The sequence below is a fragment of the Sardina pilchardus genome, chromosome 5 (assembly GCF_963854185.1).
Source record: "Sardina pilchardus chromosome 5, fSarPil1.1, whole genome shotgun sequence".
Lineage (NCBI taxonomy): Eukaryota > Metazoa > Chordata > Actinopteri > Clupeiformes > Clupeidae > Sardina > Sardina pilchardus.
The window spans coordinates 12,665,146-12,691,752 of record NC_084998.1 but is presented as its reverse complement, the minus strand read 5'-3'; the positions used below and the strand labels follow the sequence as shown (position 1 = coordinate 12,691,752).

The window sequence follows — 26,607 nt, the reverse complement described above, 5'->3', positions numbered from 1 at the left end:
TTTTGAGGGCAACTGGGATAAGCGCTATGTCATCACATCTGTCCTTCCCAGGACAAATCTGGCCCGTCGCGGCTCTGTCTCTGCGAATGAGCGATGATCGCCCTCATCACAGGTTCAGGAATATTAGACTGAATGAAACCAGCGCGTGAACGAGATGATGTTTGAAGTGACCTTGCAGCTTCCGAGACGGATAGAATATTATTAGCTGTTATATGGATGATAATGATGATGAAGAGGAGGAAGGAGAGTGGAAACAAATACAATTTTTACCTTGATGATGATGGCCTTATTATTGTCTCTGTATTTGCTTGAAGGTTTATGAGAACCATTGACAAGTAACATGCCACAAGGATGGAGAAAAAAAGTGATAATTTTTTATCTGACAATTTGTTGTCAAGCACCATTACATCCAAGTAAAACATTTTCTTAACAATACATAAGCATACAAATATGCCCCAAAAGTCATACATATTTTCAAACCTATATATGTCAGATAAACATCTATGCTACATATTTAATCGTGTGTGTGTGTGTGTGTGTGTGTGTGTGTGTGTGTGTGTGTGTGCGTGTGTGCGTGAGTGCATGATAAGTTGGTTGGTTTGTCAGAACAAGGACACAGACACACACAGACACATACACACACACACACACACACACACACACACACACACACACACACTCAAACTTCAAACACTGCACTAATGTTCTACAATGATACAACCAGTGACAACATTATAAAAAATTATATATTATTTCTATACCATAGCCCCTACCAGTGGTAACCCCCTGACCCCTAACCAATCACAGTTGGGCCTCCACTAAGTGGTTGTTGGTCGCCGCTGGTGACTGCTTGCTCTTGAATCCGTCCGTGGCGCACTTTGAGCTGTCCATGAAGAGCGTGCGCGGGGCGCACAGCGCCATGAGGATCTGCTTGTACTCGCGGCGGAAGTTCTGGTTCAGCAGGCCGTACACCACCGCGTTCAGGCAGCTGTTGAAGTACGCCATGAAGTAGCTGCTGATGAACAGCCACTCGGGCACCCTGGGCGCCACCCGCTCGGGGTCGATGGCCACGGCCAGGCCGATGAGGTTCAGCGGCGCCCAGCAGACGGCGAACAGCACGAAGACCACGAACATGGTGAGGAAGTTGCGCATGTCGCCGGCGCGGCCCCGCTGGCCCCGGCGCGAGTCCGGCGGCTGGACGCGGCTCTTGACCCGGATGACCAGCATCCAGATGCGCAGGTAGCAGAAGGAGACCACGGCCAGCGGCACCAGGAAGTGCACCACCACCACGCAGATGGTGTACGAGGAGCTGGCCGTCTGCGTGAAGGTGCAGGAGTAGATGCGCGGGTCGTAGCTCAGCGAGCCCACCAGGAAGTTGGGCACGGTGGCCAGGCAGGTGAGCACCCAGGTGAGCAGCAGGTACAGGCAGGTGTTGCGCGTGGTGTAGAGGTGGTCGTAGTGCAGGCCGTGGCAGATGTAGCAGTAGCGGTTGAGCGCGATGGCCGTGATGTTGAAGACGGAGCCGATGACGCTCAGGCCCATGACGAAGCCGCTCAGCTGGCAGTGCAGCGAGCCCATGGTCCAGCCATTGTGGAAGATGGCCAGCAGTGCCAGGGGGTAGGGGTACAGCGCCACCACCAGGTCAGCCACCGACAGGCTCACCACAAAGATGTTGCCTATACCAGAGGGGGAGACAGACCAAGCAGACTAAAAACAAGCTCGACCATTAGACATTTCAAAACACTGCAGTATTTCTAATATCAACACAACTACTTCGGTGATGGCCAGCTATTGTAAATAAATTGTTCTATTTCTGTATAGAAATATACAAGAATGACACCTTATTAAAACTAAGTTATGAACTGCAGAAGTGGAACTCTCTGGGAATATTTTTGTGTCAGTGAAAATTTGTGTTGAAGCAGGGAAAGAAAAGCGACCCCTTAGACTTGTCACTCCATCCATGGCAGTGTGCTACAGGCTATTATATCTGATGAGATCCCTTCAAGGTTCCATCTTGGTAGAGACAGTTTCAAAGCAGCTTAATGCTGACGTTCTTAATGCTGACGTTTGGGGGAGAAAAAAAACCCCTTCAGAGACCAAATGAAGATCACTATCCCCAAGAGGGCAAAAATAGGACTCCTTCACTACAGCACCAGCATGTAGTTGTAAACACCTTAAGTATCTGTGTCTTCATGAAGGTGTTGGAATCTCTAGCATGACATTTCAAGCACAACAGGATGTGGGTAATAAAAATAATATTTTTTTAATGGGATTCCATTTACAGGGTAATATTTATATTTCCCCTCATAATGGCACTATGACTGTTAACTGAAGCCGTATTGCAGAATTCTTGACTGCCGCAGTTGATACAGTGTCACTGCGGCAATGCTTGCAAATAGACAATGGTGCCATACCCCGAGAGCAGTTTAGGGAGGAGATTAGGTGGGAGATTAGTTTAGAAGCACCATCACATCCAGAGCCAAGCTGAACCCCCAAATTGAGTCACAAAAGGTTGTGTTCATGGCTACAGTTTTGAATGTTTATAGTATTCACTCTGTGTGTTTTTGGCTTGTTTGTTTTAGAATTATGCAAATCTTTGATACAATCAAAACATTAAAAAAAGGAAGAGGAGAAAACAGCTGTACAGTAACATATAGTAGTTCATAGAAACCCATGGCTTCATTTATACCACGACATTTCCAGTCACAAGCAAAGAGGTACAATATGTTTTATCTCTCCTGTAAGGCTCCATTGCTGACATAACCTAGGGCAGTGTCAGATGTTCATTTTAGAACTGTATCTCAACTGATCTGTTTGCATTTCCAGAGCAAGGATTGCATAGAAAACCAGAGATATCCCCATAGACTTGGTTAAGAAATGTAGTTATGGAGCAATGCACTGTGTATCGCAGCGCATATCTTGTGCTTTCAGGAAGAAGATTGTTCGATAGTAAACACATTTATCTTAAAGGCAATCATTTTTGAAAGCAAATGACATTATCTGGCCTGATCAGAAAGATGACTAACACATCCCAGTAATATTTCAAAGGTCTACAGAGATAATACATTTGCAGAGCTACCCGAATATTAGCCTCGTGGGTCCCTTCCAAACCACAGAGACCTGGGGTCTGAGTTTAATATGAGCTTGACAAATGCACCGTTGTCCAGGCTCCGTCGCCTGCATATGGGCTCTCAGACAGTAAAAGAGTGTTGACTTGTAACAATGAGCGATGCCAGCTCGTCTCACGGTGACCAAGTGCACTATGAGCTCCAAGACCTTGACATCATTACACAAGAGATGATTGAGAGTGAGTTGAGCAGTGAAGCTTCCTGCAAAGGCCCACTGCTGCAGAGGACATGTAGACAGAATGCAGAATGTTTGTGATGTACTGTATCACTTTGACCTCTGAGTTCTCCTGCTGATTGAGAAAAGATTTTGTGTGTGTGTGTGTGTGTGTATGTGCATGCTTGTGTGCGTGCGTGCGTCAGGTTAGGTTATCATATCAGGCTGACTTAATCAATAACAGCTTAAACCAAATTGTCTGGATTATGCTACAATTGGATTGTACACATTTAAACTTAACATCACAGGCATCTTAACAGGAAAAAAAACAAAGAAAACCACAGTACAAAGAAAATAATTTAATGAAGTTATTGAAGTCCTTCTGGCTGCCTTGTCCACACAGGAATAGCTCAAACCCAAACAAACTTCATACTACAATCAAAATAGCATGAAATTTCATTCAACACTGAGATCACTGTAAAACTGACCCCGTTTCCCCTAAGAATTTGCACAAAGAAAACTCTTCCAGCCATCATATGACCAATGGAAGAAATTATGGATTAAGTACACTTTTTATTGCCTATTCAGAACAACAATCAAGCGATTGTGAATAAGACAGATTCCCTTGTATGCAATGATGCAATGATGACTGATGATAAAGAATGACGGTAATGGAAAAGTTCACCTTTCTTAGGACAACGCTGGTTTCTCATTTTAAATTGATGATAATAACTGTGCTGGCTCGGGAACAATATGTCTTTTGTTGAGTGAGGATTTTTTTCCAGGTCAAATAAAGATGCAGCTACCAAGTTTAATTTTGACCTCAGTCTCTGGAGGTACGTGGTCCGAACAGTGAGATGCAAACAAACCTGCGCGTAGACATCAGACATTTGTCACTGTCTCCCGTTCTTAACTATTTTCTTCAAAGATTTATGTCACATATAGAAATGCTATTGTGAAAAATGTAGCTTTATTCACTGATTCTACTCAGTGAGTTATTATAAATCACAATGTGGGGAGTTTGGTGCCATTTTGTTATTTGTGGTGGACATTTGATAAAAGATCTCAAAGTGCTGGCACCCTCCAGGACTATCCACTAAGTTATGTTGCATTTCCATTAAGATTCTGTCATCCTATGGAATGTAGATGTTGGAGCTGGCCAGCTCAACATAACATTCACATCTCCAACATCTACATATTCATTTAGACAGTAATGCTACAATCATGTGTATGACATTAGACATTACAGGAACCAGTGTAGCTGCTGGCTGGAAAGACTCACCACAGAAAAAAATGTTGTGGTTCTGGTGGCTAGGATGTTTAATGCCTTGTCTCTGTCCTAAACCATCTTCTGCTGATGTTCAGAGTGGACATCCCTCGAGGAGTGTGCAGCTGACTGTCCAACTTTTTGAAAGGGGTCTCTGTGGTCATGCCTTGTGGTCCCACTGCTAAATCAGTGATGCCCCTCTATCTCAAACAGTACAGAAATGCTCTAAGGCACGGGAATATGACCATACAACTGATGCAGCTGTGCCTTCTCCACATGACTGAGTCACCGTCATACCCCAAAAACAAGTCTCACCACACAGATACAGTATATGAACTTACTTGGCTTTGCGCTACTCATAACCTATAAATCCTTAGATGCCTGCATCTCCTATTCCAGTGCAGTGCATCTTCAAACATTTTGCTGATGGGGGGCATGAAATTCTTTATCAATCTGCTTCCAGGAAGACCTTTCACCACTGGTCTGGTTCACCACAGCTGTCAAAAACGATCTAAAAATGCTCCCAAATAGGAAATGGGGTTTGCAACGAAAAAAATATGTTTCAAGCCAGCACCTGTAAACTCTCATGATCATCAACTTTCTAAACAGTGGACTTTCTAAACAGTGGACAAAACAATGAAGCGTCCAAACTAAATGTTTTGGAAATCCAACACTGAAACTTCTAAAATTACTGGCCTAGTTTGGTAAAACTACGCTAGTAGGCTTAGGGGAGTAGCACTCTGAAATTTGGTCTGGAACACAAAGATTAAGTTTCTTAAGTCACCGTAATGAGAAGGGCTTTGTGATGGTGTGTAAAGAATTTTTATGCTGTTGTTTGTCTTTGAAACAGTCCTGCCGGGATTAAAAGATTGCCTTCTTCACAGAAAAACCGGCGAATACACTGGATATTACAGATCAAACTCATTTAAATGATGCTTAAATAATCAAAGTCGATATAACCATATTAGGAGATTCTCCAGGGTTTTCTTGCTGTTGTAGTTCTAGAGCCCTGTAATCCACCGGTGAAAACACACATGCAGGGAGAATTAAGATCCTTCATAGAAAAATGTTTTGAGAACCAGAAAAAAAAAACACAACAACACTCCAGCAATCCATGAACTCAAGAAATCAAAATTGTGTTTATTAAAAACACATGAGGGGAAATTCTAATGAAAACGGCATCAGAGGAGTGTTATAAGACTACGAATGTCAGAAACAAACACAAAATGGAGTGAAAACGGCACACATGGACACATTGATGGAAACATAATTTCATATAATATTTTTTTTTTTATCTTTCCACAAACACATAAATGTCATAAATACAAAATGGGACCGTTATTACACCATGTTCATATATGCTACATTCTGTTGAGTAACTTGATCAGATGCTGATGTATTCTTCAAACTGCTGCAGTTACTCTCTCCATCATATAAGCTGTTACTTCATAACTCATTATGGATGAAGAGCAAACTATCAGTAGCCCTGAAGTAAATGTTCAGCCTGCTTTTAGTGCACGCTCAACTACAATTAAACTGTCAAACCGTTTAGCTTCATCACACTCTTCCACAACTGCTGATTACGTGATAGTTTATGGGGGGCAAAGATGATAAAGTGTGACAGTATTTACACTTAAGTTGAAGGTGTCTAAGAGTGACATGACACTGTCATGGACGTGTCTTAAACAAGTCATAAAAGTTTATGGCTTAACGCTTCTGTCTTCATTCGATTTTTGTCATGACAAGTTAGGGTTAGGGTTAGAGTTAGGGTTCATGTGTTTGTGAAAATGTCATGACACTCTTATAGATAAATGTTACCAAAACCTCTTTCACAGAAATTGGTCTAAAGTTTCACCCACTTGGTGTCTCTTGTTCTGATATGGGACAGTGCATGGATGTAACCCTTTTACCCTAACAAAAAAAACCTTTTCAAAAGTACATGAACATGAAATAAAAAATAAAAGCAAAAACACTTGCTCTTATTGCATCTTATGTGCATTCCATACATAGCAACAATGGAGTTTGATATATCCTTGTCATCTATGGTATGTCATCTGTGTGAGTCTCGAACACAAACATACTGTAGCTGTTGTACTGCCCAGAGGAAAGAATGCAAGCTAATATTTGTAGAAGAGTGAAACCGGGTTTGGGGGGGGGGGGGGGTGGATGGTGTTATCATAAAGCCAAACAGAGAGAACTTCTGTCTTCCACAAGCCTGTGCATGAAGGACACACAATAGAAATGGAAATGCTATCTCCACTCTCTATTAGCACTCTCCAATTGCCTGTGAGTGGCTCTCCCTCTCCACGCCAGTCCTTGCGGTAGCGGCGTGGCACAAATGAGAATTTATGGGCTGATAAATTATGGGCGCGCTGACCTGTCCCGTGCAGCCTGGGAGTACTGCTGGACCCTGGCTAAGGCTGCTGGACCCCACAAATCTACACTGATGGCATTATACAGTAGAAAGGCACAGTTGTTCTGATTCAACTTCAGACATAAATTCCCAGAAACCTTCCTGTCTAGACCTCTAACCCCTGGGCACAGAACATCAGAGAGAGAGAGAGAGAGAGAGTGGGAGAGAGAAAGAGTGGGAGAGTGAGAGAACAGCTTTCACTCACAGCTGAGATGACAATAGGCTACTGGTAAGGACTGCAAGCAAATGTTGTTTACTTCTACAAGACTAATATACAGTGTCCAGACCAATTAGCTCAATTACTTTAAGTATAGTCCACACATGTTCATCCTCAAACCATGGTGTCTCACGACATATTACAAAACTACGATCAGGAGAAATAACAACATGATTTGATCTTCCTTTAATAAATTACATTAAGTCTAAGAAATAACTATTGTGCAATGAATTTCCTGTTCATTGTATTTGATATATTTATATTTATATATTTATATTGTATCATTCTGAATCCCACATACAACAGGCCTAACCCTATTGGAAATGATCATAGAGGTTACAGGCTCAAGTAGAGTTTAGAGGAAATGTTTTAACCACATTTTGGGTCAGCCAAAAACCTTAACCAATCGCTCATTTAAATCCCCCCAAACCACATATCAGCTATTACTCACACCGACAGTCTTACACTCCCAGTGGAGATGCTTTCAGAATTAATCCTCCTCCCTGATTTGAAGGCAGAACAAGCTAAAAGTATCAAATACAGTGATTAATGCGTTTTTTTCTTCTTTTTTGAATCTCCTGTGAATCATGATCCTCATCCAGTTCTCATGGTCTCCTACAGAGCATTGGTCTGAAAAATATGGCCCGTCACAAGTGGATGTAATTGTACCTGTTGTGCTGATTAGAATAAGCTCTGTTCTCAATAAGGACACAATTACATAAAAATATACTGAGAGAGAGAGAGAGAGAGAGAGAGAGAGAGAGAGGGGAGGGGGAGAGAGAGGGTTTGTGAAGGGCGGAAGATAAAAGATAAAAAGAGGGGGAAAGAGAAAGAGTGTCAGTGCTTCAAGTGCACAAAGGAGTCAATTCAGTAATGGGAACCAGAAAAGAACCAGGGGCAAAGGACAATAAAGAGTGGCCAGTGAAACTGATATCTATATCTAATGCCCCTGGGTGGCCCATCACCCATATTTGACCGATATTTTGGGCCAGTATTAATTTGTTTAACTGTTTGGGTATTTGGCTGGTAATTAAACAGGAATCATGTTTGCAAATATCTTCCATTATGAGAAGCATCAACGAATGATTCAATTATCCAAGAGAGCCAGAATAGCCCCAACGACACTGTCGCCAAACGGAAAGTGCAGTTTACTCCTTTTAACTACCACATTGGGACACTGTGTAAAATCTTGCTGACATGTGCCTGCATTGAATTTCCAAGAACGGTCCAGTCATCCATCTTAAGAAATCCAGGTGGGAACATCAAAAGTGTCTCAAGTGAATGTACTCTGTAATCCACAATGAGAGTGGTGCAGCATTATCAAGTCTTTACTGATGTATCTTTATTGCTATCCAGGAGCCTCTTAATGCTAATCAAAAAAAAATAAGTATAACAATAACTTTAAAATTGTCTGTATGTCATGACAAATAAATGGCCTCCAACCCCCAAAAGCAGAGTTGCTAACTACGATGCATCTTCCTCAGTAGTGTCACTGTCCAATATAAGTCGACCGTATGAGTCACACGTGAACGATACAGAATGTGCTGACATTCAGTTTTTTTGATCGCATTTTAGTAAGAGCTATCAAATAAACTCTTCCAAAATGTACCTTTCCAAAATGTGTGACAATATGAAGTTTAAGTGTTTGTTCATTTGCAAACTCAAATCTACGGACTCACATTTGACAGACACAGACATGATCTGTGTGTGCGCACACACACAGAAAGAGAGAGAGACACACACACACATACACTCTCTCTCTCTCTCTGACACACACACACACATACAGACACACACACCAGTGAATTTCGCACACTTCAGTGTCACACAATAACTGATAGGTATAACGAGGCGAGCGCTCTCAGCCCTATCACTGCTTCGCACTGGGTGTTCCTTTCTTCTCTCCTCATGAGATACAAGCTCAAGCGGCGGCACACAAACGCATTAGCATGAGCCACAAACAGTGATATAAACACCACAAAGTACAAACAATGGCAGACTAAACAATGGCACTGGTATAGCCTACAGGGAAAGACCACCTCTGCTAACTTCCAAATGATCTGCCTGATGATGGATTGAGCTAATAAGCAAAGGAAGGTGGTCAGGAATGTACGAAACTTTGTTCTCATAATGTTCCACATGCACGATAAAAGGACATTTGGCAGTAATTGACAAAAGACATTTATTTTCTGAAATCAATGAAGGAAATGAATGGGAAAAGTGTATTTATTACCTTGCATTGTATACTGTACGTAATTCACTGTAATCATTTAGAAATATGACTAACGAAATATAATATAAAGACCAAACTGTAATGCTGTATGTCCCACCCTAACTGTCTGAGCTCCATCAAGACCAAAAAAGCTGCACTCAGAATCTCTAACTCGGTTTAACTCGTTTAACTGAATCCTCTATGCATCTATTGCCCTGTTTTTTTTCTCTCCCTCTTTTTGTTTGTCATACACATACACACACAAACACACACACGCACACACACACACACACACGCACACCCCCACACGCACACCCCCACATACACACACACACACACACACACACACTCACACTCTGCAATGTGTTTCAACAGAGTGGATGCGTAAACTGCGCTCGGAGTGAAAAGCAAGCCAGGGCCACATCATTTCTCTCACCTCCCCTCTATTCCATGACTCATGCAGCATGCCATCCCATAGGAAGCACATACAGTATGCAACACACTCTCACTTTCAGAGGTCAGACAAAATAGTGAGAAAAGGTCAACGGGTTTTGTTTTGTTTTTTCGGAGCGAAATAAAAAAACAACATCAAAACAATAACTCGCCCACTCACAGTCCCAGGTCATCCTCTGCAAGTGCTGCTTCCCAAAACCTGCTGAGTTCTGAATGAGAGCTGTATATTTTGAGTGTCTAAAACTACGTCAGAGAATTCTATTTCAGTTTTGCGTGTGATTCTACGTAATGAGCTGATTGAGTAATAGAGAGCCTGTTAACTCATCGGATGGACTCTGATGGAGGCGAAAACGGCCGAGTTGGATATGAGAGAGAAACGGAAGAGACACGAGGGGCAAAGACTCAGACACACAAAGTTACAGTCCGTCCGAACGCTGTCACTGTGCTGTAACCTATCACACACAACAATGTCTGCCAGATGACATATTGTAAATGTAAATACAACCTTTTAAGTTTAAATGACAATAAGAGTAAGTGCTTAAATTCAATTTTGTTGTTTGTCTGTCCTGCCTGCAAATTGGTTTAATGGAACTTTAAGTGGGTTCCACATGCACTTAGAGGGTTAGCTAGCATAGAAACACTGCGGCGTGAGGGCAGACCGCACTGCATTAAGAAGAACACATCAAATTGGGGAGTGCCCATCTATTCCTCCAACAGGGGACTACTTTCTTTTGGTTGAGAGATTGTCTGCTCACTAAAAACCCGCTAATTTCTGTTTTCATGTTTTCCACCATCCATCTCCAACCAGTCTAATGTGAGCCATTGGGCACACATTAGGCAGCCGAAGAGGAAAGTATATAGCACATTCAGTCATTCTTGTGTTTTTCCTTGCAGTAAGCTCATGGGTGTCATGGATGTCTTTCAACAGGGTGATGTTTCACACGGAGAGAAAAACAGGCATCAGCAATGTCTCCACCAGGCTTGAGATACTCTACTTAAAACTGCTTAAAACGTCCCGTTAATCAGCGGAAGGTGTGCTGATGGTGGGCTGTGTGCTGAACAATGGCTGCCTGGGCATTTCGCTCATTAAACACTCATTAACCATCACGGAGCTTCCGGGCATTGCCTCCTGTAACGTCTCTGGCGTTCAAATGAGGCGTGTTATTATGGGCCCGCTCTCCCTATCAGGTCAGCACAAGCAGGACAGCTGGAAATCATTTTTAATGTGTGGGGCCTTTGAGTGGCAAATACAGCACCGCCTTCAGACTCACACGCATGCAGCTCAAATGGCATCAAAGTCTTACAGGTGCACACATACATGCACACTCTCACTCAACCACTCTCTCACTCACTCACTCATCACTAACTCACACTCACAAAGACAGCAAGTGTCAAAAATGTCCATATAAGGCGTGGGCTCCGTTCTCGTGTTCTCTAAAAGCATGGCAAACAATCAAGCTCACCCAGCCAGCTCTGGCCCTCCTGTGTTCAGGCGGCCATCTTTGACTGCGTCCTCCAGAGATGAGCTTTGACAGAGACCACTCAGGTCCAAGCTGGAAAGAAAACAGTGCTCTTGGAAAACACACACACACACACACACACACAGAGGGGAACGAACACACACACACACACACACACACACACACACACACACACACACACACACACACACACACACACGACCTGACACAAGGGAAATGTAAGGTCCCTCTCAAACGAGATTCATCTTGACACTGCACCACATTGATCTAGGGCAGACCACTGTTTTCACATTTGACTGAGAGATAATCAAATCCATTGGACAAAAGCATCCACATGTACAGAATTGCTCCAAGTGCTCCACTGTGGGCTATCACAAAACTTTTCAACCCCCCCCCCCCCCCCCCCCAGACACACACACACACACACACACACACACATACCTCAACATGCTCACATCAGTCAAAATAAACCTCCAAGTCCTTTGAAAACATCCAGGTTTAGGGATGATTAGAAAGGATGCTAATCATTTTAATAACATGGGAGGTCTCTATCACAGATAAAACGGTAGGGGATTGTTTGAACAATTACGTTCAATGCATGCAGACACTCTGAGGCAATTACCTTGCCTTGTTTGAACTGCAAATGTTGTTTGACGCCGAAGCAAAAGATATAAAACACTAATTAAAACCAGAAGTGAAAAGGTCAGCTTTGAGGTACTTAAGAAAAGTAAAAATAAAAAAACTTAATGAGAGCTCCTGGCTATTCTGTTATTCTGAGTGTGACCTTAACTGTATGATAACAAGGGGCAGCTAATGGAATATAGCATCTCTCTTTATCCCCTACGGCCATTACACAGCACAGCATCCAACTATCCAACATATGCTGTAAGAGAGAGTATATAAAAAATTTAACAGAAGACAGTTTGAATTAATTTCAATGGTGACTTAGAGTCTTTGCAGATACCAATGCACCACCTGGACCAATGACCTGTAAGTGGCCATGACTACCGTACATTTCCCAGCACTCTAGTCTCCGACCTTCAAGTCTGTTCCTCCTGCCCTCATTGTTGCCATCATATTGTCCATGCTGGTTTTTCATTTGAGGCATCTCTTCTATTTAACACAGTCAATATAAATACTGTGGACTGTAAAAACAGTTCTCCACCAGGCAATTCATATTCTTCTACATACAGTGTCTATAAAAAAGTATTCATCCCTCCTCTCTAGGATATTTCCACTTTTATTGCTTTAGAAAATGGAATCTTTGGATGGATTCAATTTGGCCTTTTTTTTACACTAATTTACAAAATCCTCCTCTTTAATGTCAAAGTTAAGTGTTTTCTACAGAGAAATATCAATTAATTAAAAACATACCATGCAAAATAATCAATTGCATATATTCACCCTCCCCCCTCACCCCCTTAAAGTAAGTGGGCAAAATCAACAGTCACCCAGCCAATAGTTAATAGTCTCACAATTAGTGAAATAACCTGCGTGCAGTGAATGTGTATAGTAATATAGACACCAGCATCTGATCACTGGTCAATCAGTATTCCTGCATTCTGACCCAGACAAAATAACACTCCAAACAAAATCAAGGAAAAGGTTATAAGCATACAGTAAATGATGATATTTATTTATTAAAAGCAAGCTACAGAACATCCCCCAGGCCCAGACTTCAGTGAAATCCTTCATTAAGGAATGTGGAATATAGCAAATGTGCAAATCTGCCTTGAGCAGGCTGTTGTGACTGTTTGAGAAGAGTATTGGGGGAGGCCACCACGGCACCTTGGACAACTCTGAAGAAGTTACAAGCTTCAGCAGCTGAGATGGGACTATGCATACAGCAACGTTTGCATCAACTTTTGCTCGAGTTCTTCACCAGTCAAAGCTCTATGGGTGAGTGGCAAAGGTCTTATTAAATCTCGATTAAAGTTCACCCAAAATCACTTGGGAGACTCTGAGGCCAAATGGAAGAGAGTGCATTGATGAAACCAAAACTGAGCTTTTTGACCATCAGATTATGCTATTTTTGGCACATCATCCATAATTTGAAGCATGGTGTGGTAGCACGCTGTGAGGATACTCACCAGCGGGCCCTGAAGGTAAAAGTAAAATTAATTCAGCATATGGATGTTTCAGGAGAGACCGAATCAGACCTCAATCCTGGCTGGACTTAAAAAGGGCTGTTTACACCCTTCCAAACTGGCAGGGCAGCAGTTTTGCAAAGAAAAATAAAAGTAAAATTGCAGTATCCGCAGAATCCATGCTTTAATTGCACCCAAATATGCATCTACTCAATGCTGACTCAAAGAGGGTGAATATTTATGCAATCACTTATTTTGCATTAAATATTTTCAATTAATTAACATCACTCTGTAGAAATATGCTTTCACTAGTAAAGAGGGGGTGTTTGTAAATTATTATAAATATCAAGATTCCATTCATTCAAGCTGTTCAAGGGGAAATATCCAAGGGGGCTGAATACTTTTTAAAGACACTGTATAATGTTTGAATACTTATGAGTGCAAAAAGAACTTCCATTTGCTTTGTCTGAGAGGCATGACAATTTATTCAGTGACTTTCTGATACCACATTAGAGAGGGAGACAGCTGCCTCACTGAACCTTTAAACTTTCATTGGACAAGAGACTTCTAGAGAAGTCAAGAGAGCAAAAAAGTGAGCCAGGACCACCAGACGACAAGTGTCAAGAAGAGAAGACGCTAACCCTGTGCCTTAAAATAGCTGAAGACAAAGCTGTCCAAACTGCCTTTTCCCCCCCTTCTTTTCTGTGACTGCAGCTTTATTTCACAAAGGTCTTCTTTATTTCATGAGTTTGTCCTTATCACGCTCTCCAGTCTTCCCTCTAGTCCTGCGGCACTAGCGGAAACTGGAGCTTCAGCATTATCCCCTGGATGCATAGCTGAGTAGCCACGGCCAAGTGCTGCCTGCCTGCCCGCGAGCGCTAAAGCCGCTCTCTCTCTCTCCCCCAGCGCAGCCCGGCACGACACGACTGCTGGAGGTGCTTGTCACTTATATCGGCCGCTGGACCTTCCCCAAAGTCAAGGAGTTGGAGACCTGAAGTCTTGGCGATTTTTGCCCGTTTATGTCAGCTATTGCGCAGAGCCATGCAGCCAAACGCTGAACTTGGAACCATCCCGAGACCCAGGAGAGTTATGAACTGCTGTCAGACTGAACGGCCCCAGCAGCTTAGCTCACCACTGGGTTTACCCGGCTGACCCCAATCTGGCACGGACACAATCATGCACCTTTGTTTAGAGGTTCCTTTAAATGTATCTGTGTTCCCTTGGTGTTAAACGGCTCTGACCCATAACTTTCACGGGGTTATCACACCCAACCCACCCACAGGGTATTAAAAGAAGACTTTTATGAGCAAACAACCAAGTGATTTTCCACCAAATTGTCAGTGAAACCTAACTCTTAAACACCCATCAACTGCAATTACTATCATTGAACAATAATCATAAAAAAAATCATAGACTGGCCCTAACCCCAATCTTAAATCTGGGACTATTTGTCCTTCTCAGTGTTAACATGTCAACTGACCAACTGTTGATTGGTTGTGATGGACAATTGAAACAGACTTTGACCTAGAGATAACAGTGCTGAAATAGCATCACCATGACACACATTGTTGACATATTTTGCCAAATTAGTGCATACAGTACACGTTATTTTATGACCCTTCATTAAATTATGGAACGTAGGGATAAATACATTTTTCATTCAAAAATTACATTAGATTACAAAAAAAAAAACATTTGTCAACTGTTTTTTCAAGCGAAGTGACAAATAGGTTCATTCCTGTATTTGTATGTTGAAAGGTTTTGAGATAATGACCCCTTGCATTTGCCCACTGATAGGCTGTGGAAATTTGACAAATAAATAATCTAATATCTTAATGGGTCAGCATAATAAGGTCATTGAATGTCAAGTCATGACGAATGAACAAAGCTTTTTCAGGACACTGACACACTGCGTTTGACATAAGATGGATAGTCTTCCAAGGAGACTTCCTCAGCACCCTACCGTATAGGACCTGAATAAGAACATCACTTTCCATAATACAGTGATCTGGGTTTCAGATGCCTTTATTAAGAACCTCTATCTGGGGCAAACTGGTGCTGAAACAGAACTCATTAGGCCTTTCAAAATTATTCTTCATTCTTACCCTGAACCTAAAATATAGTGGCCTTATATCAGAAGAGATGGAATGAGAATATTATTCACTGCAATGATTGACAAACACCAAAATCAAATATCTGAAAAATGTCAGTCAAACCAGTGACACGTTAGACTGAAATTGATCTCTAACACGACAGAAAAGAGCAAAAAGTCACTGTGTCCAGTACAGAATGACACACACAAAACTCAGACTGAAATAAAGCAACATTCTTTTCATAGTATTGTAACTGGCAAACAATGGTCTCAAACTGTTCCTGGGGTATTTCCAAAGACCAACATCTAATGTTGTTTGCTGCAGAGTGAATTACGAATGTTTCAGTCTCTGGCTTGGAAAAAACTTGAGATACTTAAAAACCGGATCAGCTGGTGGTTAAACGTTGCCTGGCATAGCCTAGTCTCTATGTTTACATTTCCCTCAGCCATCAGCAATGAGAGGGGGTGACGTCAGAAATCAAAACTGACAAAACACTAGACAGTAAATGGTACAAAAGTATTGATGTAGAAGAAGAGGTATGAAGAAGTATGAAATGCAGACGTTTTGCTCAACACACTTTTGTCCTTTGCCTTCAGGTGGATCTCGTGATCTTACATTAAGGCAGCAAACTTAGAATTTTGCTACCCCAGACCTAACTTGCAGTGCAACTTGCCATATAGTTAGCTTCAAATAACACCTGGATTTCCTTATATGGGCAAAGGTGGCCTCTTTGTGTCTTTTTTGTAGGTGAACTTCAGAGGTCTATTAGGAATCCCTGATCAATGTGATTGGTTAGGATGGACTTATGATTTCAAAACAAACGCAGAGTCTAAACCCATTATGCTAGGGTTGGAAACATTTCCAAATGGTGAGTACTCAGACTCTCTTCATGAAGTGAATTGAAGTAGTGACTAGGGAGTCTGGTGAAACCAGACAACGCGAAACAGGAAATGTGAATGTTTGTTAAGAGACTAGAATGGAAAGAATATAATATAAAATAGTCATGGGAGTGCAGAAAGAGAGAGAGATACTGTAAAGGAGAAGAGAGACCAAGAGAACGAGAGAAAGAGAGAGAGAGAGAGAGAGAGAGAGAGAGAGAGAGAGAGAGAAAGAGAAAGCAAAAAAAGGCTTGACAGGAGAACTAGAAGAGCACACACCTCCATGAGGGACTACAATCTCCTAAGAGTGACCGTACCCAATGATTAAGAGGGCACTTACAGCCCACTGCATTATCCAGCACTCGGATGAGAGGGCTGACCAGGGCCAGGGCAGCGCCTCCTCTCAGCAGGCTGCTGATCTCCAGCAGGGGCCTGACTAAGCGGAGCACACTGAAGCCCATTTGCGGCATTTTTGGCTTGTGTCGAATAATGGGCCCTCTTGCTTTTAGGTAATTTTCCTGGTGAACATTTCAGAAGTTTGTCCTGCCCTTTGCCAGGGTCTCGGTAGCCGCTGTATAACACCAACAGCAGGATAGATCGTGACTGGATTGTGGGCCGTGATGTATTTGGCTATTATGTGAACAGGGCAAAACAAATGTCTAGCTCACCTTTAGGAAACTGCCCCAGAGATAGAAAAGTACTAAATAAATCAAATAAAATGCTGATATTTATTGATTCAATCTCCAATAATTGTAAAGTATTTTGTTGCCAAGATGTGCAATATACTGTGACTTGAATAATAGACCTGAGATTAACAAACTCCTGGCAGGTGTTTGGTCCTCACAGACTTCCAATGGAACTGTACAAAAAGGCCATTTATTTGCAAATGAGAAGAAGAACTAGAAGCACTCAGTGTTCCATTAAAGACATTAAAACAATGGAAAACACGTGGGTGTTGTGGTGAACCTATTCATAACGAGCTCCCTGATTAAGCCTAATGACTCCCAAATGACTCAATTAATGATTGCATCCTCTGAACATTTGTTTCTTTTTAAAAGCCTCAAGCCAATATTTTCAACACTGTCTTTCACTGTAACACATACATGACACAATGCCTTTACAGTACATGCCCTCTGGCAACAGTGAGCAAAGGGTTATTTTTAAACTACCACACCATTTGCGTTGGACGGGCGTTATCCGCGAGCCGTGCTTGTGCGGGTACCATGCTGCGGTGTGTCCATCGGCACCTAGTAAAGCTGTCTGCTGGTGCGCTCGCAAAAAGACCTATTTTCGGAACACGCTGCTGGGGACTTTCGGCACGGTGATCTCTCCTGGGTTCAGGATTAGGAACTATCACAGAAAATGACAATCAAGGGGTTTCCTGCCTCGTTTTGCATATCACACATAAGCATGTCAGAAACACTGCACTACAGTGTGCCAATCCTGCTGCTGCACTACAGAGCACAGCTGCAGCACAGGCACATCTAATGCTCTCGTCCATAGAGTCAGTCCTGTATGATACAGATAACTTGCACTTTTTAATGTTTATATTTACTGTATTTCAAAGCAAGGGCAGCGGTGTTGCTAGACAGCCAGGCAGGTCCTAACAGATGAGCAATATTGAGAAACTCATTTTTGTAATGTACCGAGGCCCCCTGCATCATTTCCAAGGCAAGGCTCCTTATTGCAGTCATCTATCTTATTAACAGGGAATTCAATGGAAAACAAAATATAAAAGGTTGTTCATGGAAACGAGTGTCGGAGTGATCTGGAACTAAAAGGACCAGCATCCCCACCTACGTGACTCTCATAGTTTCACATATCTGTGACAACAGCTGTGTGCTTTCCTAATCCCATTTACAACCTTTTGCGCTTCACTCGCAACAGACCCTCTCCAGCCCTCTATAAACAAATCATTAGCACCCATGCAAAAGTAAATAAATAAATAAATGCAACCCTGACATAATCCTTCACAGCGATTAGGTCACATGTTTCTGCCACCATTTCTCATGGTGTTATGCTGGCTGCAGGCACACAGGCAACCCCTTCCACATGCATAATGCATGCTTGTACTGTATCATCAAGAAGGGGCCTGTGATTGAATGGTGGCCCCTTGCACCTTCAATAAGCCAAGAGGGAAATGGTGGAGGTGGAGAGGAGAGGAGAGGGGTGTGGGGTTGATGGTGATGATTGAAGCAATGCATTTAGCTTCTGGATGAGGAGTCAGTGGCCATTCCCCTTTCCCTCTCTCCTCTCTCCTTATCAACCATGCATGCACTCACAAGGGCAGTGCAATCAAATCCAGCCTCCACATCGACCAGTCAAGACATAATGCTGTTGCAAGTCATGTTGTTCTCTATGCCTCTTTCATCTCTATCGACACTGCTCGGACCATGAACGCATGTTGACTCCATTTAATATTTAATTTGGTTTTTTAAATATATTTTGCAGAGGGGGCAAATCAGGTTAAGTTATACAAAACACTGACTTTAGAATCACAAGTTTGCAAAAGAACCATTTAAGTGTGAAAGAGCTTCTGATTGTGTGCGTGAGAGAGAGAGAAAAAAAGAGAGAGAGAGAGAGATGTAAAGTTGAAAATAGACAAAGAAGGAGTTATAATAGCATTACAGAAAGAATGGCTAACCACATCATGCTCACTGCTCTTGAGGGAAATACTGGATCGCTCGCCGAGAGTATCTGTCTATCAAAAGCCCTTGTAAAAAGTACAGTCATCCCAAGAAGAGAAAGGGATTACTGTTCTAAGGCAAAATAATACCCATCAGCATGCTGCTGTGGGCCTATTTGAAGATGTTCTCACCCATTCTGGCAAGAGGGAATAAAGACCACAGTCTTCAGGGCAAACTGAAGTTACACACTTTAGTGTTTATGGCTCAACTGAGTACCACTGTGTGGAAAATATTTCAGGTGTCACCTGAAAAAAATCACTAGAAATAGCCTCACATGGCGTGATGGTGCATCAGGGTATTTTCGGCATCACCTTTCAACACTGGTAAACAAGCACATAAGATGGGGGAAAGTGAGTTTACAAAGACTTAAGGATATTGTTTTCTGACTTACAGTTGATCCAAATACTATAATGAGTTGTCATTGACGTTGCCAACCAAGTTGAGTGGTAGGGAAACGAACTACTATTTTTTGTCTTTGAGCGGGCTGTCTTATATGATCAATTTCTACTATTTACATGCAAAACATATTCATTTCAGCTTCAGATTCATATTATACCAACCCATCAAAAAAGCATAAATTACAAATAGGTTGTTTTTAAAAGATTTTGTGAACAAGATGTTAACTGGAACTCTTTGATTTAGTGCTGGATAAACATCCAAACAACATATTCCCGTGCTGGCTTGAGGAGCTTTTCATCTAATCGTGGTTTAAATGTAACATTTGTAGGTGGATAAATTCGACTAAATTGTCTGCGCAAACACAAATGTAAACTTTACACGCGGGTAGGTGACCGGTTAGGTCAATTTTCAGATTATTTACCTTTCAGTGTCTGTGGCAAAGCGTAGAAATAAAACAGCTATTGATAGGACTACAATATTCCTTTAGAAGAAAAAGGTTGCAGCTTTTCATGGGATTTTTGGAGTTCTACACCAAGCATCGAAATCCATCTCCACTTCCATACCTGCGTTCCGGAGCTTCTTGTTTCTATACACAGACAGGATGACGAGAACGTTTCCAACGATGTCAACCACGATGGTAAAGATGAGCACACTGGCCAGAGTTGTCGCGACTCCGGCAGATGTGGTATGAGAGGACACACTTTGATTTGCACTCTGGGACAAGCAATCGATACAGCTCAAGTTCACCTTCAGCGCCATTCCTGGTTAACACTATTGTGGAACATCAAAGTTTTTGTCCTCTCGAAATCCGGAATGCAGGGTCCTTAAACGTTCGAATTTCGCTTTGACTGTTCAGGAAACCCATTGGTACGCGCGTTATTCCCAAATGTCCCCATCCACGATGGTTTCGGGACAGTTTGCTTTAAGAGCATCCAGCGCTTAACCAACATATTGCGTTGCCACGACGATTGCCTGTCGCGTCCTCCCTTTACTGAATTGCATTAGCCTACACGAGACGTACGTGTTTTTTTTCTTTTTTCTTTTTTTCCCTCTGTCTTATTACTTAATTGCCGTGACGTTAGCTAGCTCTTGAAGTCCTTTACTTCTATGTCATGGTCCACAAGACTACTTGTAGGCTAGTCTGCATCAGTCCTGACGATAGAGACAGCGTAGCCTACTGTAGGCTGACTTGCCAAGGTCCGTAGGGTGTTTTTTTCCTGATTGTTCCAGGCATGAAAGCAAGCTGTCAGGGCTCCCGTCCCATGAGGTGCATTTCCAAAATCAACAATGAAACATGACAGGGATGGGTTATTTTGACTTGTAATGGAGAGAATGCTGATTCAACCTCCTTGGTCCATCTTTGACCTATAGGCCTACATTAACGTTTGAGGAACGCACACATTCACAGTCAGTCCACATGGCCTGATCTACATTTAAACAAATATCCCAAATCGAACATAATCAGGTGAGAATACATTCAGAGTGGGCAACTGTGGCCCTTGCTCAAAAAAGTATAATTGTCATGCAAAGACTCCTTCAGCATGTCTGCAGCTCTTCCAAATGACCTTTAGCATTTTGAGTAGTCATACTGCAGTTATATTAAAAAACTGAAACTTGTTGAATTTTCATCTACGGGAAATTCATTTCAAGATTTATTTATTGTTGCATTTCATAAGCAGGATACAATTCTTGGGTTTCGATCATTCAACTGATTTCACATTAGGCTACACATCACATCACACAATTTCAAATTAAATTTTACTTCCCAAAGGGCTAGTAAAGAATCCATTGGATACACTGGATTGTACCTTAGAGTATTGTGTGCACGTTCACTGGTTGTTGATCACATCCATCCACACACACACACACACACACACACAGGCTATCCTCACAATATCCTAATAGGACTGCTGTGCTTTCTTCAAAAGGCTATAGGCTGGCTATCCATCATGTCCCACCAGGAAATAAATCTACTTTGTGACACAGAAAATAAAAAGACAATCACATACTAAATGGATATGGAATAACTGTAACATGTTTGAGTTTCCAGTGAAATGTCATAGGTCTTGTTGATTTATTTTTTTATCCTTTGCAGTCTGCTCAGGCCTACTTTATCTAAGGTTGTGCATGTTTGTGTTATGTTTTGACTATTGTTGACTTGCTTCAGAAGGCAAATATGCAGAAACATTGAGGGGCCTATGCCCATTTCATGCCAGAAACATTGATGAGGTTACTGGAAATAGGAGTAGGGTAAGTTCATAAAAGCCTGCATTACTTTGAGGCCTGCATGAAACTACTCGAAGGGTTGATTTGCAAACATTTTACTGTATTTTCATAATTTCTAATTGTAGGCTATATAACAACAACCAATCTTATGTCAGGTTGTTTTGATTAGATGTGTTTACAGTTTGATTAATCACAATGTGAAAACATGATTTTTGAACATCCGTAAAAAGTGCAATAACTTTTGCATTTTTTTATGGGCCTAATAAAAACTGCAGCTTTCTAATGCCATGGCACACGATATAGCCTAAATAAACAAACAAACAAATAAATAAACAAACAAATACCAAAAAAACAGAAAGTTTGCTGATTTTTAGTGAGTTGATTCAGTAAAAATCATGAGAATTGAGAATTCATGGTATTTTGTGCTACGTGGAAACTGCGTCCCGGATTGTGTCTTGGATTGGATAGACTAGCCTACAGAGTGGGGTGGCGGCAGCAGCACGTTTGCTATTATGAAGCGTGAAGCGAAAATGCGTCCCCTCCACCCACGGTTTGAGGCTATCCACCGGACATGCGCAGTGGCGTAGGCGGCAATGTTTTGTAACACTGAATGAAATGCATGTGCATCTTCAGAGACAGAGTAGCACATCTCTCTGTTAATTAAAACAGGGTATTCATTCTTTGAACACGGAAAGGAAGCTACAATTTAGACTATAAGCATACACATGTAGAAATGGATACAACTCAGAATAAGTCTAAGGTAAAGCGAAAATCATCAGGGAACGAGGAAGAAATTGCCAGCAAGAAGAGTAGAAAAAGCCTTTCAAGTCGTGAGGTTACAAAGGGGAAGAGTTCAGAAACACACAGAAGTGCACGTAAGTAGGCGACTTTTTATTCCGAGGGTTTTATTTTGTAAAATCAACTGGGATCTGTAGGTTAAGTTTTACTTTTTTGGGCAGATGTTAAACGCTAGTTAGTTTTGGTGTTGTATGCATTAAGTTTCATAACAACTCTTACACATCTCCCCAGCTTCGAATGAGAAGAAAGCACACGTTGAAAAAGTGAAGAAAGATGCAACTGATACAAGTCAAAAGAAACCAAAAGCCTCTCAAGCCTCCACTTCTAAATCTAAAGACTCGGCCAAGGAGAAGATGAAGGATGGCTCCACGAAGACAGCTGCAGTGAAGAAAAATGAGAAAGGACAGTTGGTGTTCAAAGGTAGCTTACTGGGTTAATGAAATAGGTCTACCTTGATTATATTGTGACAAACTGAATGGTCATGAATGATGTTTTTCGTCCTTAGACTTCCCAGAGTTCAGGCCCAACATGACTCCCAAGGAAGTTTTGCAAGCAGGCAGCTTTGGGGGTACCTATTTCAGACCCATCTACTCAAGCGTAACAAGTAAGTGTATTATCCAAAACACACACACACAGAGACACACACACACACACACACACACACACAGAGACACACACACACACACACACACACACACACACACACACACACACACACACACACACACACACACACAGATTATTGTTCCTGTTACTGTTTCTGTTTGTTGTTTTTGTCACAGACAATATAACATTGCCAGTGATTACGAAGCAATGTAACTATGTCGCAATACATCATACTGTCATATAATCATGCAACATGCTCTACCTGTCTGTGAACATTGTTATTTGGTGGATAAACAAATAGCGTGCGTGCAAAAGAGGAAAACTGCTTTAGTGTTGCTTTAACAGAAAACATGACTGAAGTGTAAACATGTTCTTCATTATCACTTCTACACTACACATTTCCTAACTTCCCTATTATAATAACTTGGTCAATGTTTTGGTATCATACCACCAATATTTGGCCGGTGAAGTTGTAGAATGTAGCTTTTCTCATGAGGGTCAGGCAGAGATGTTGCATAGGCTCCAATATGTCTCAAATAAAATATAGGGACCATCAGAGAACTTCTTACCTTTTCTTTTCTTCTGCCTTTTCCTCCTTTTCATCTTATTGTTATGCAACTTCTGTCTTTTGCCATTGGATTCTATGGCAGGCTTTAGTAATGCCTGATATCCTTCAGAATATGCAAATTAATGACCGTTCAAATAGACCTACAGTATTACAAATGTACAAATATGTGTCCTCTGACATATCTGACTATGACTGTTTCGTTCCATGATTGCCTTATAATTATATTGGCCTATAACCATTCGAAACCTTTTTCAACTAGTTTGTATGTAGTTTAAACAGTATGCTCCAGCTTTGTCTAGATACCTTTATCTAGACTTTAAGGCCACCAATCTATGTATCTATTCAGCACCATACCATACCACAAGAAACTCTGAAAGTGATTGCCACATGAATACTGTATTTAGTGCCATTGCAGTTGAGTTGATATGACACATTTTATTATGGTGTTGGTGTGCAGAACAAAACTACAAAGATGTCTGGAAGGAGCTTCCCGAAGACTGGCTAGAGGGTTTAAACATTTCTAAGCAGGTAAGCCAGTGAGGTTCACTTCACAGTTCACAAGGGGCAAAAGCAAGGCAAAGAAATGGGCTCAAGCGCACACTGTCAGGATTATCATTAATGGCTAAAATCCCGTTTCTGAAACTAAGATATTGATAATAGCTTTCTGCAGTAAGTTGGAAGTACAAAGAGTAGCATGGTATCCTGCAACCCAATTAGTAATAGTGGAAAACCACATTGGGTGATTTTGCCCGCTTGCAAACTAACTATGTTGATATAATGTTCAGTTAGTTTTATGAATTCACTTCTATCTGCAAGTTGATTAATCGATGCGTTGTGTTCTCGGGACCACTGTCAGTAATTCTGAGACACTTTTTTCAGAGTCAGACTGAACTGGTCTTTAATAATGAATAAAGACCATGCAGCCTACAGGCGTTACACCAGACATTTTTGCAGCCTTCTTGTATATTCAGTGTTGCTTTATATATTCAGTGATTCAGTGTTGTTCTGGAGATGTTGTTTTGGTCTGAACATAAACAACCCTCATGCGTTTGAATATAATGAAAAGAGCAGGGAAATATGAAGTAAATGTCTTCTGAAACGAATAAAGCTTAAGTCCTTTGACAAAAAGTCATTTTGAAAGAAAAATAAGATATTTGTTTATTTATTGAACCACATTAGCTCATAGTGTCTCATTTCTTAATTGTAGGGTCTGTTTCATATTGTTTATTTTATTACTGACCTAAGGCTACCCTTTAGCCTCAGTCACATGGAACAATCTTTTTGGATACTTCAGGGAAGAGGGAGGATGTAGGGGGTGCACGAATATGTTTTGGGGTGGACAGCATGAAACCATTTAGCTCACTAGCCAAGACTTGAACAGAGGCATCCTCAACTGACGGCTCAGCCAGTCTGAGGAAACTGAACACAGAACCTGCCCAAACGTGCAGGGGATGGTAAGGCACCAATCAGCAGAGGAGAGGAAGATGATGATGACGTTCCAAATCTCGTGTATAAATTTGTGTAAACAGGGCCTAACATGCAAGTTTCTCATCCAGTTTGATTATTGTCAATGCAGGTGTCTTCACCAACATACAGGAACGCTGTGAACACATATGACGTGAAGTGTGGAGGGAGTTTAGAGATGTGGGAGAGCAGTGGCTGGATCGTGGCTCAGGACCCCTATGGCTGGTTTCAGTGGTACTGCAGGTAAGTGCTGACCACAGGTAACCCCCCCCCCCCCCACCTCCCATCACCACCAGTGAATCAGGAATATGAAGGGGTTCAGTTTCACCATGATGTGAAAGGTGTAATGGCCTCTCAGTTAACCTGATGTTGCTACATTTCGTCTCGGCTCAGTCTTTGTTGGAATTACATTTGAGAGGAGTTGGATCCAGCAGATTCTTGGCAGGCCAACAAGTGAACTGTGTTATGGTTCATCAACTTGTAGTGTCCTTAACCCAAAGGTTCCCTATGGAGGATATCCAGACCACTATGAATGCAGCGAATGTTGGATCTGGAAATGCCAGATGTGGACAGTGTTATAGATATGTGAAACGTATCATATTACTGTAGAGGCAGTAGAGACATTTGAAGTTTTCCCATTACGATGCAGAGTACAAGAGACTGTTCTTCTGTGAATTGTGAATATAAAAAGCGCTCTTGCTGTCTGCATCCTCTTAAGTGCACGTCTTGTGTGTTTCTTAAAGGTTTTATCAGGGTCGCCGCACAAAAGACGACGAGCGCCAGATCAGCCGATGGGCAAAGTGCGCCGGGGTGAAAGGACGCTGGAGGAGCAACCTCGTCACTAAAGTCGTGCGGTCGGGCTGTGGTTACGACAACCGCACTGTTTCCCCCGTGGTGAGACAGACTCTGCAGCACTGGGGCTATCGACTCAGTCAGGAAGACTATAAGGAGGGCGCAAAGAGAGTCAAACCCAAGTGACCCATCGCTGGGGCATAGGTGGTGGAGGGCTGAACATGTTAACGCTGGTGGGAGTTTTGTGTTTATGTATTGTATCTTTTGTTACTTTTTTAAAAAGTCACCGCACATGTAGGTATATTATGCAGTTGCTGATGAGTGAGGGTCATTTTACCTTGATTTTATGGATATGCTCCAATTTCTGTCTTTATTCTATTAAACATTTGTGTTTTATAATATTTATTTGGTTCATAGTAATCCTTCCAGAAAAGTCATCCATTTGAATAACTGTTTGATGTACAGTATATGGTGAGTAATCAACAGGCAATGATGCACACTATAATCAGTCCACAAAAGCATTGAAGTAGATACATATATGTGACTATACACTACAGTATGATAACCATTATAGATCTTCAAATCTCCGCAATTTTTCACGTTGATCTTGTTTTTCACATGTTGTTTCTCAAAGTCACTGAGTACTGCTGGTACAAAGAAGGACTAAAAAAAACAATCAGTGCT

At 41.8% G+C, this 26,607-nt stretch overlaps 2 protein-coding genes across 2 annotated transcripts; one reads left to right on the top strand and one right to left on the bottom strand.

The window, feature by feature from the left end:
• Positions 1-622: 622 nt before the first annotated feature.
• On the bottom strand, positions 623-20,253 carry mtnr1c (melatonin receptor 1C). Its single transcript, XM_062535599.1, has 2 exons — positions 20,033-20,253; positions 623-1,676 (listed from the first exon to the last, which is right to left on the bottom strand). The coding sequence occupies exons 1-2, from the start codon at positions 20,226-20,228 to the stop codon at positions 802-804; spliced, it is 1,071 nt and encodes a 356-aa protein (XP_062391583.1). The 5' UTR covers positions 20,229-20,253; the 3' UTR covers positions 623-801.
• A 2,027-nt stretch (positions 20,254-22,280) lies between these two features.
• On the top strand, positions 22,281-26,328 carry zgc:113208 (uncharacterized protein LOC550591 homolog). Its single transcript, XM_062535598.1, has 6 exons — positions 22,281-22,570; positions 22,725-22,913; positions 22,999-23,097; positions 24,125-24,195; positions 25,244-25,374; positions 25,875-26,328. The coding sequence occupies exons 1-6, from the start codon at positions 22,429-22,431 to the stop codon at positions 26,107-26,109; spliced, it is 867 nt and encodes a 288-aa protein (XP_062391582.1). The 5' UTR covers positions 22,281-22,428; the 3' UTR covers positions 26,110-26,328.
• The last annotated feature ends 279 nt before the right edge of the window (positions 26,329-26,607 follow it).

Coding starts and splice junctions, on each gene's coding strand:
- zgc:113208 (XM_062535598.1), top strand. CDS start 22,429: ATGGATACAACTCAGAATAAGTCTAAGGTAAAGCGAAAATCATCAGGG. Junction 22,914..22,998: donor AGGACAGTTGGTGTTCAAAG/GTAGCTTACTGG, acceptor TTTCGTCCTTAG/ACTTCCCAGAGTTCAGGCCC. Junction 23,098..24,124: donor CATCTACTCAAGCGTAACAA/GTAAGTGTATTA, acceptor GTTGGTGTGCAG/AACAAAACTACAAAGATGTC.
- mtnr1c (XM_062535599.1), bottom strand. CDS start 20,228: ATGGCGCTGAAGGTGAACTTGAGCTGTATCGATTGCTTGTCCCAGAGT. Junction 1,677..20,032: donor CAAGAAGCTCCGGAACGCAG/GTATGGAAGTGG, acceptor CCTCTGGTATAG/GCAACATCTTTGTGGTGAGC.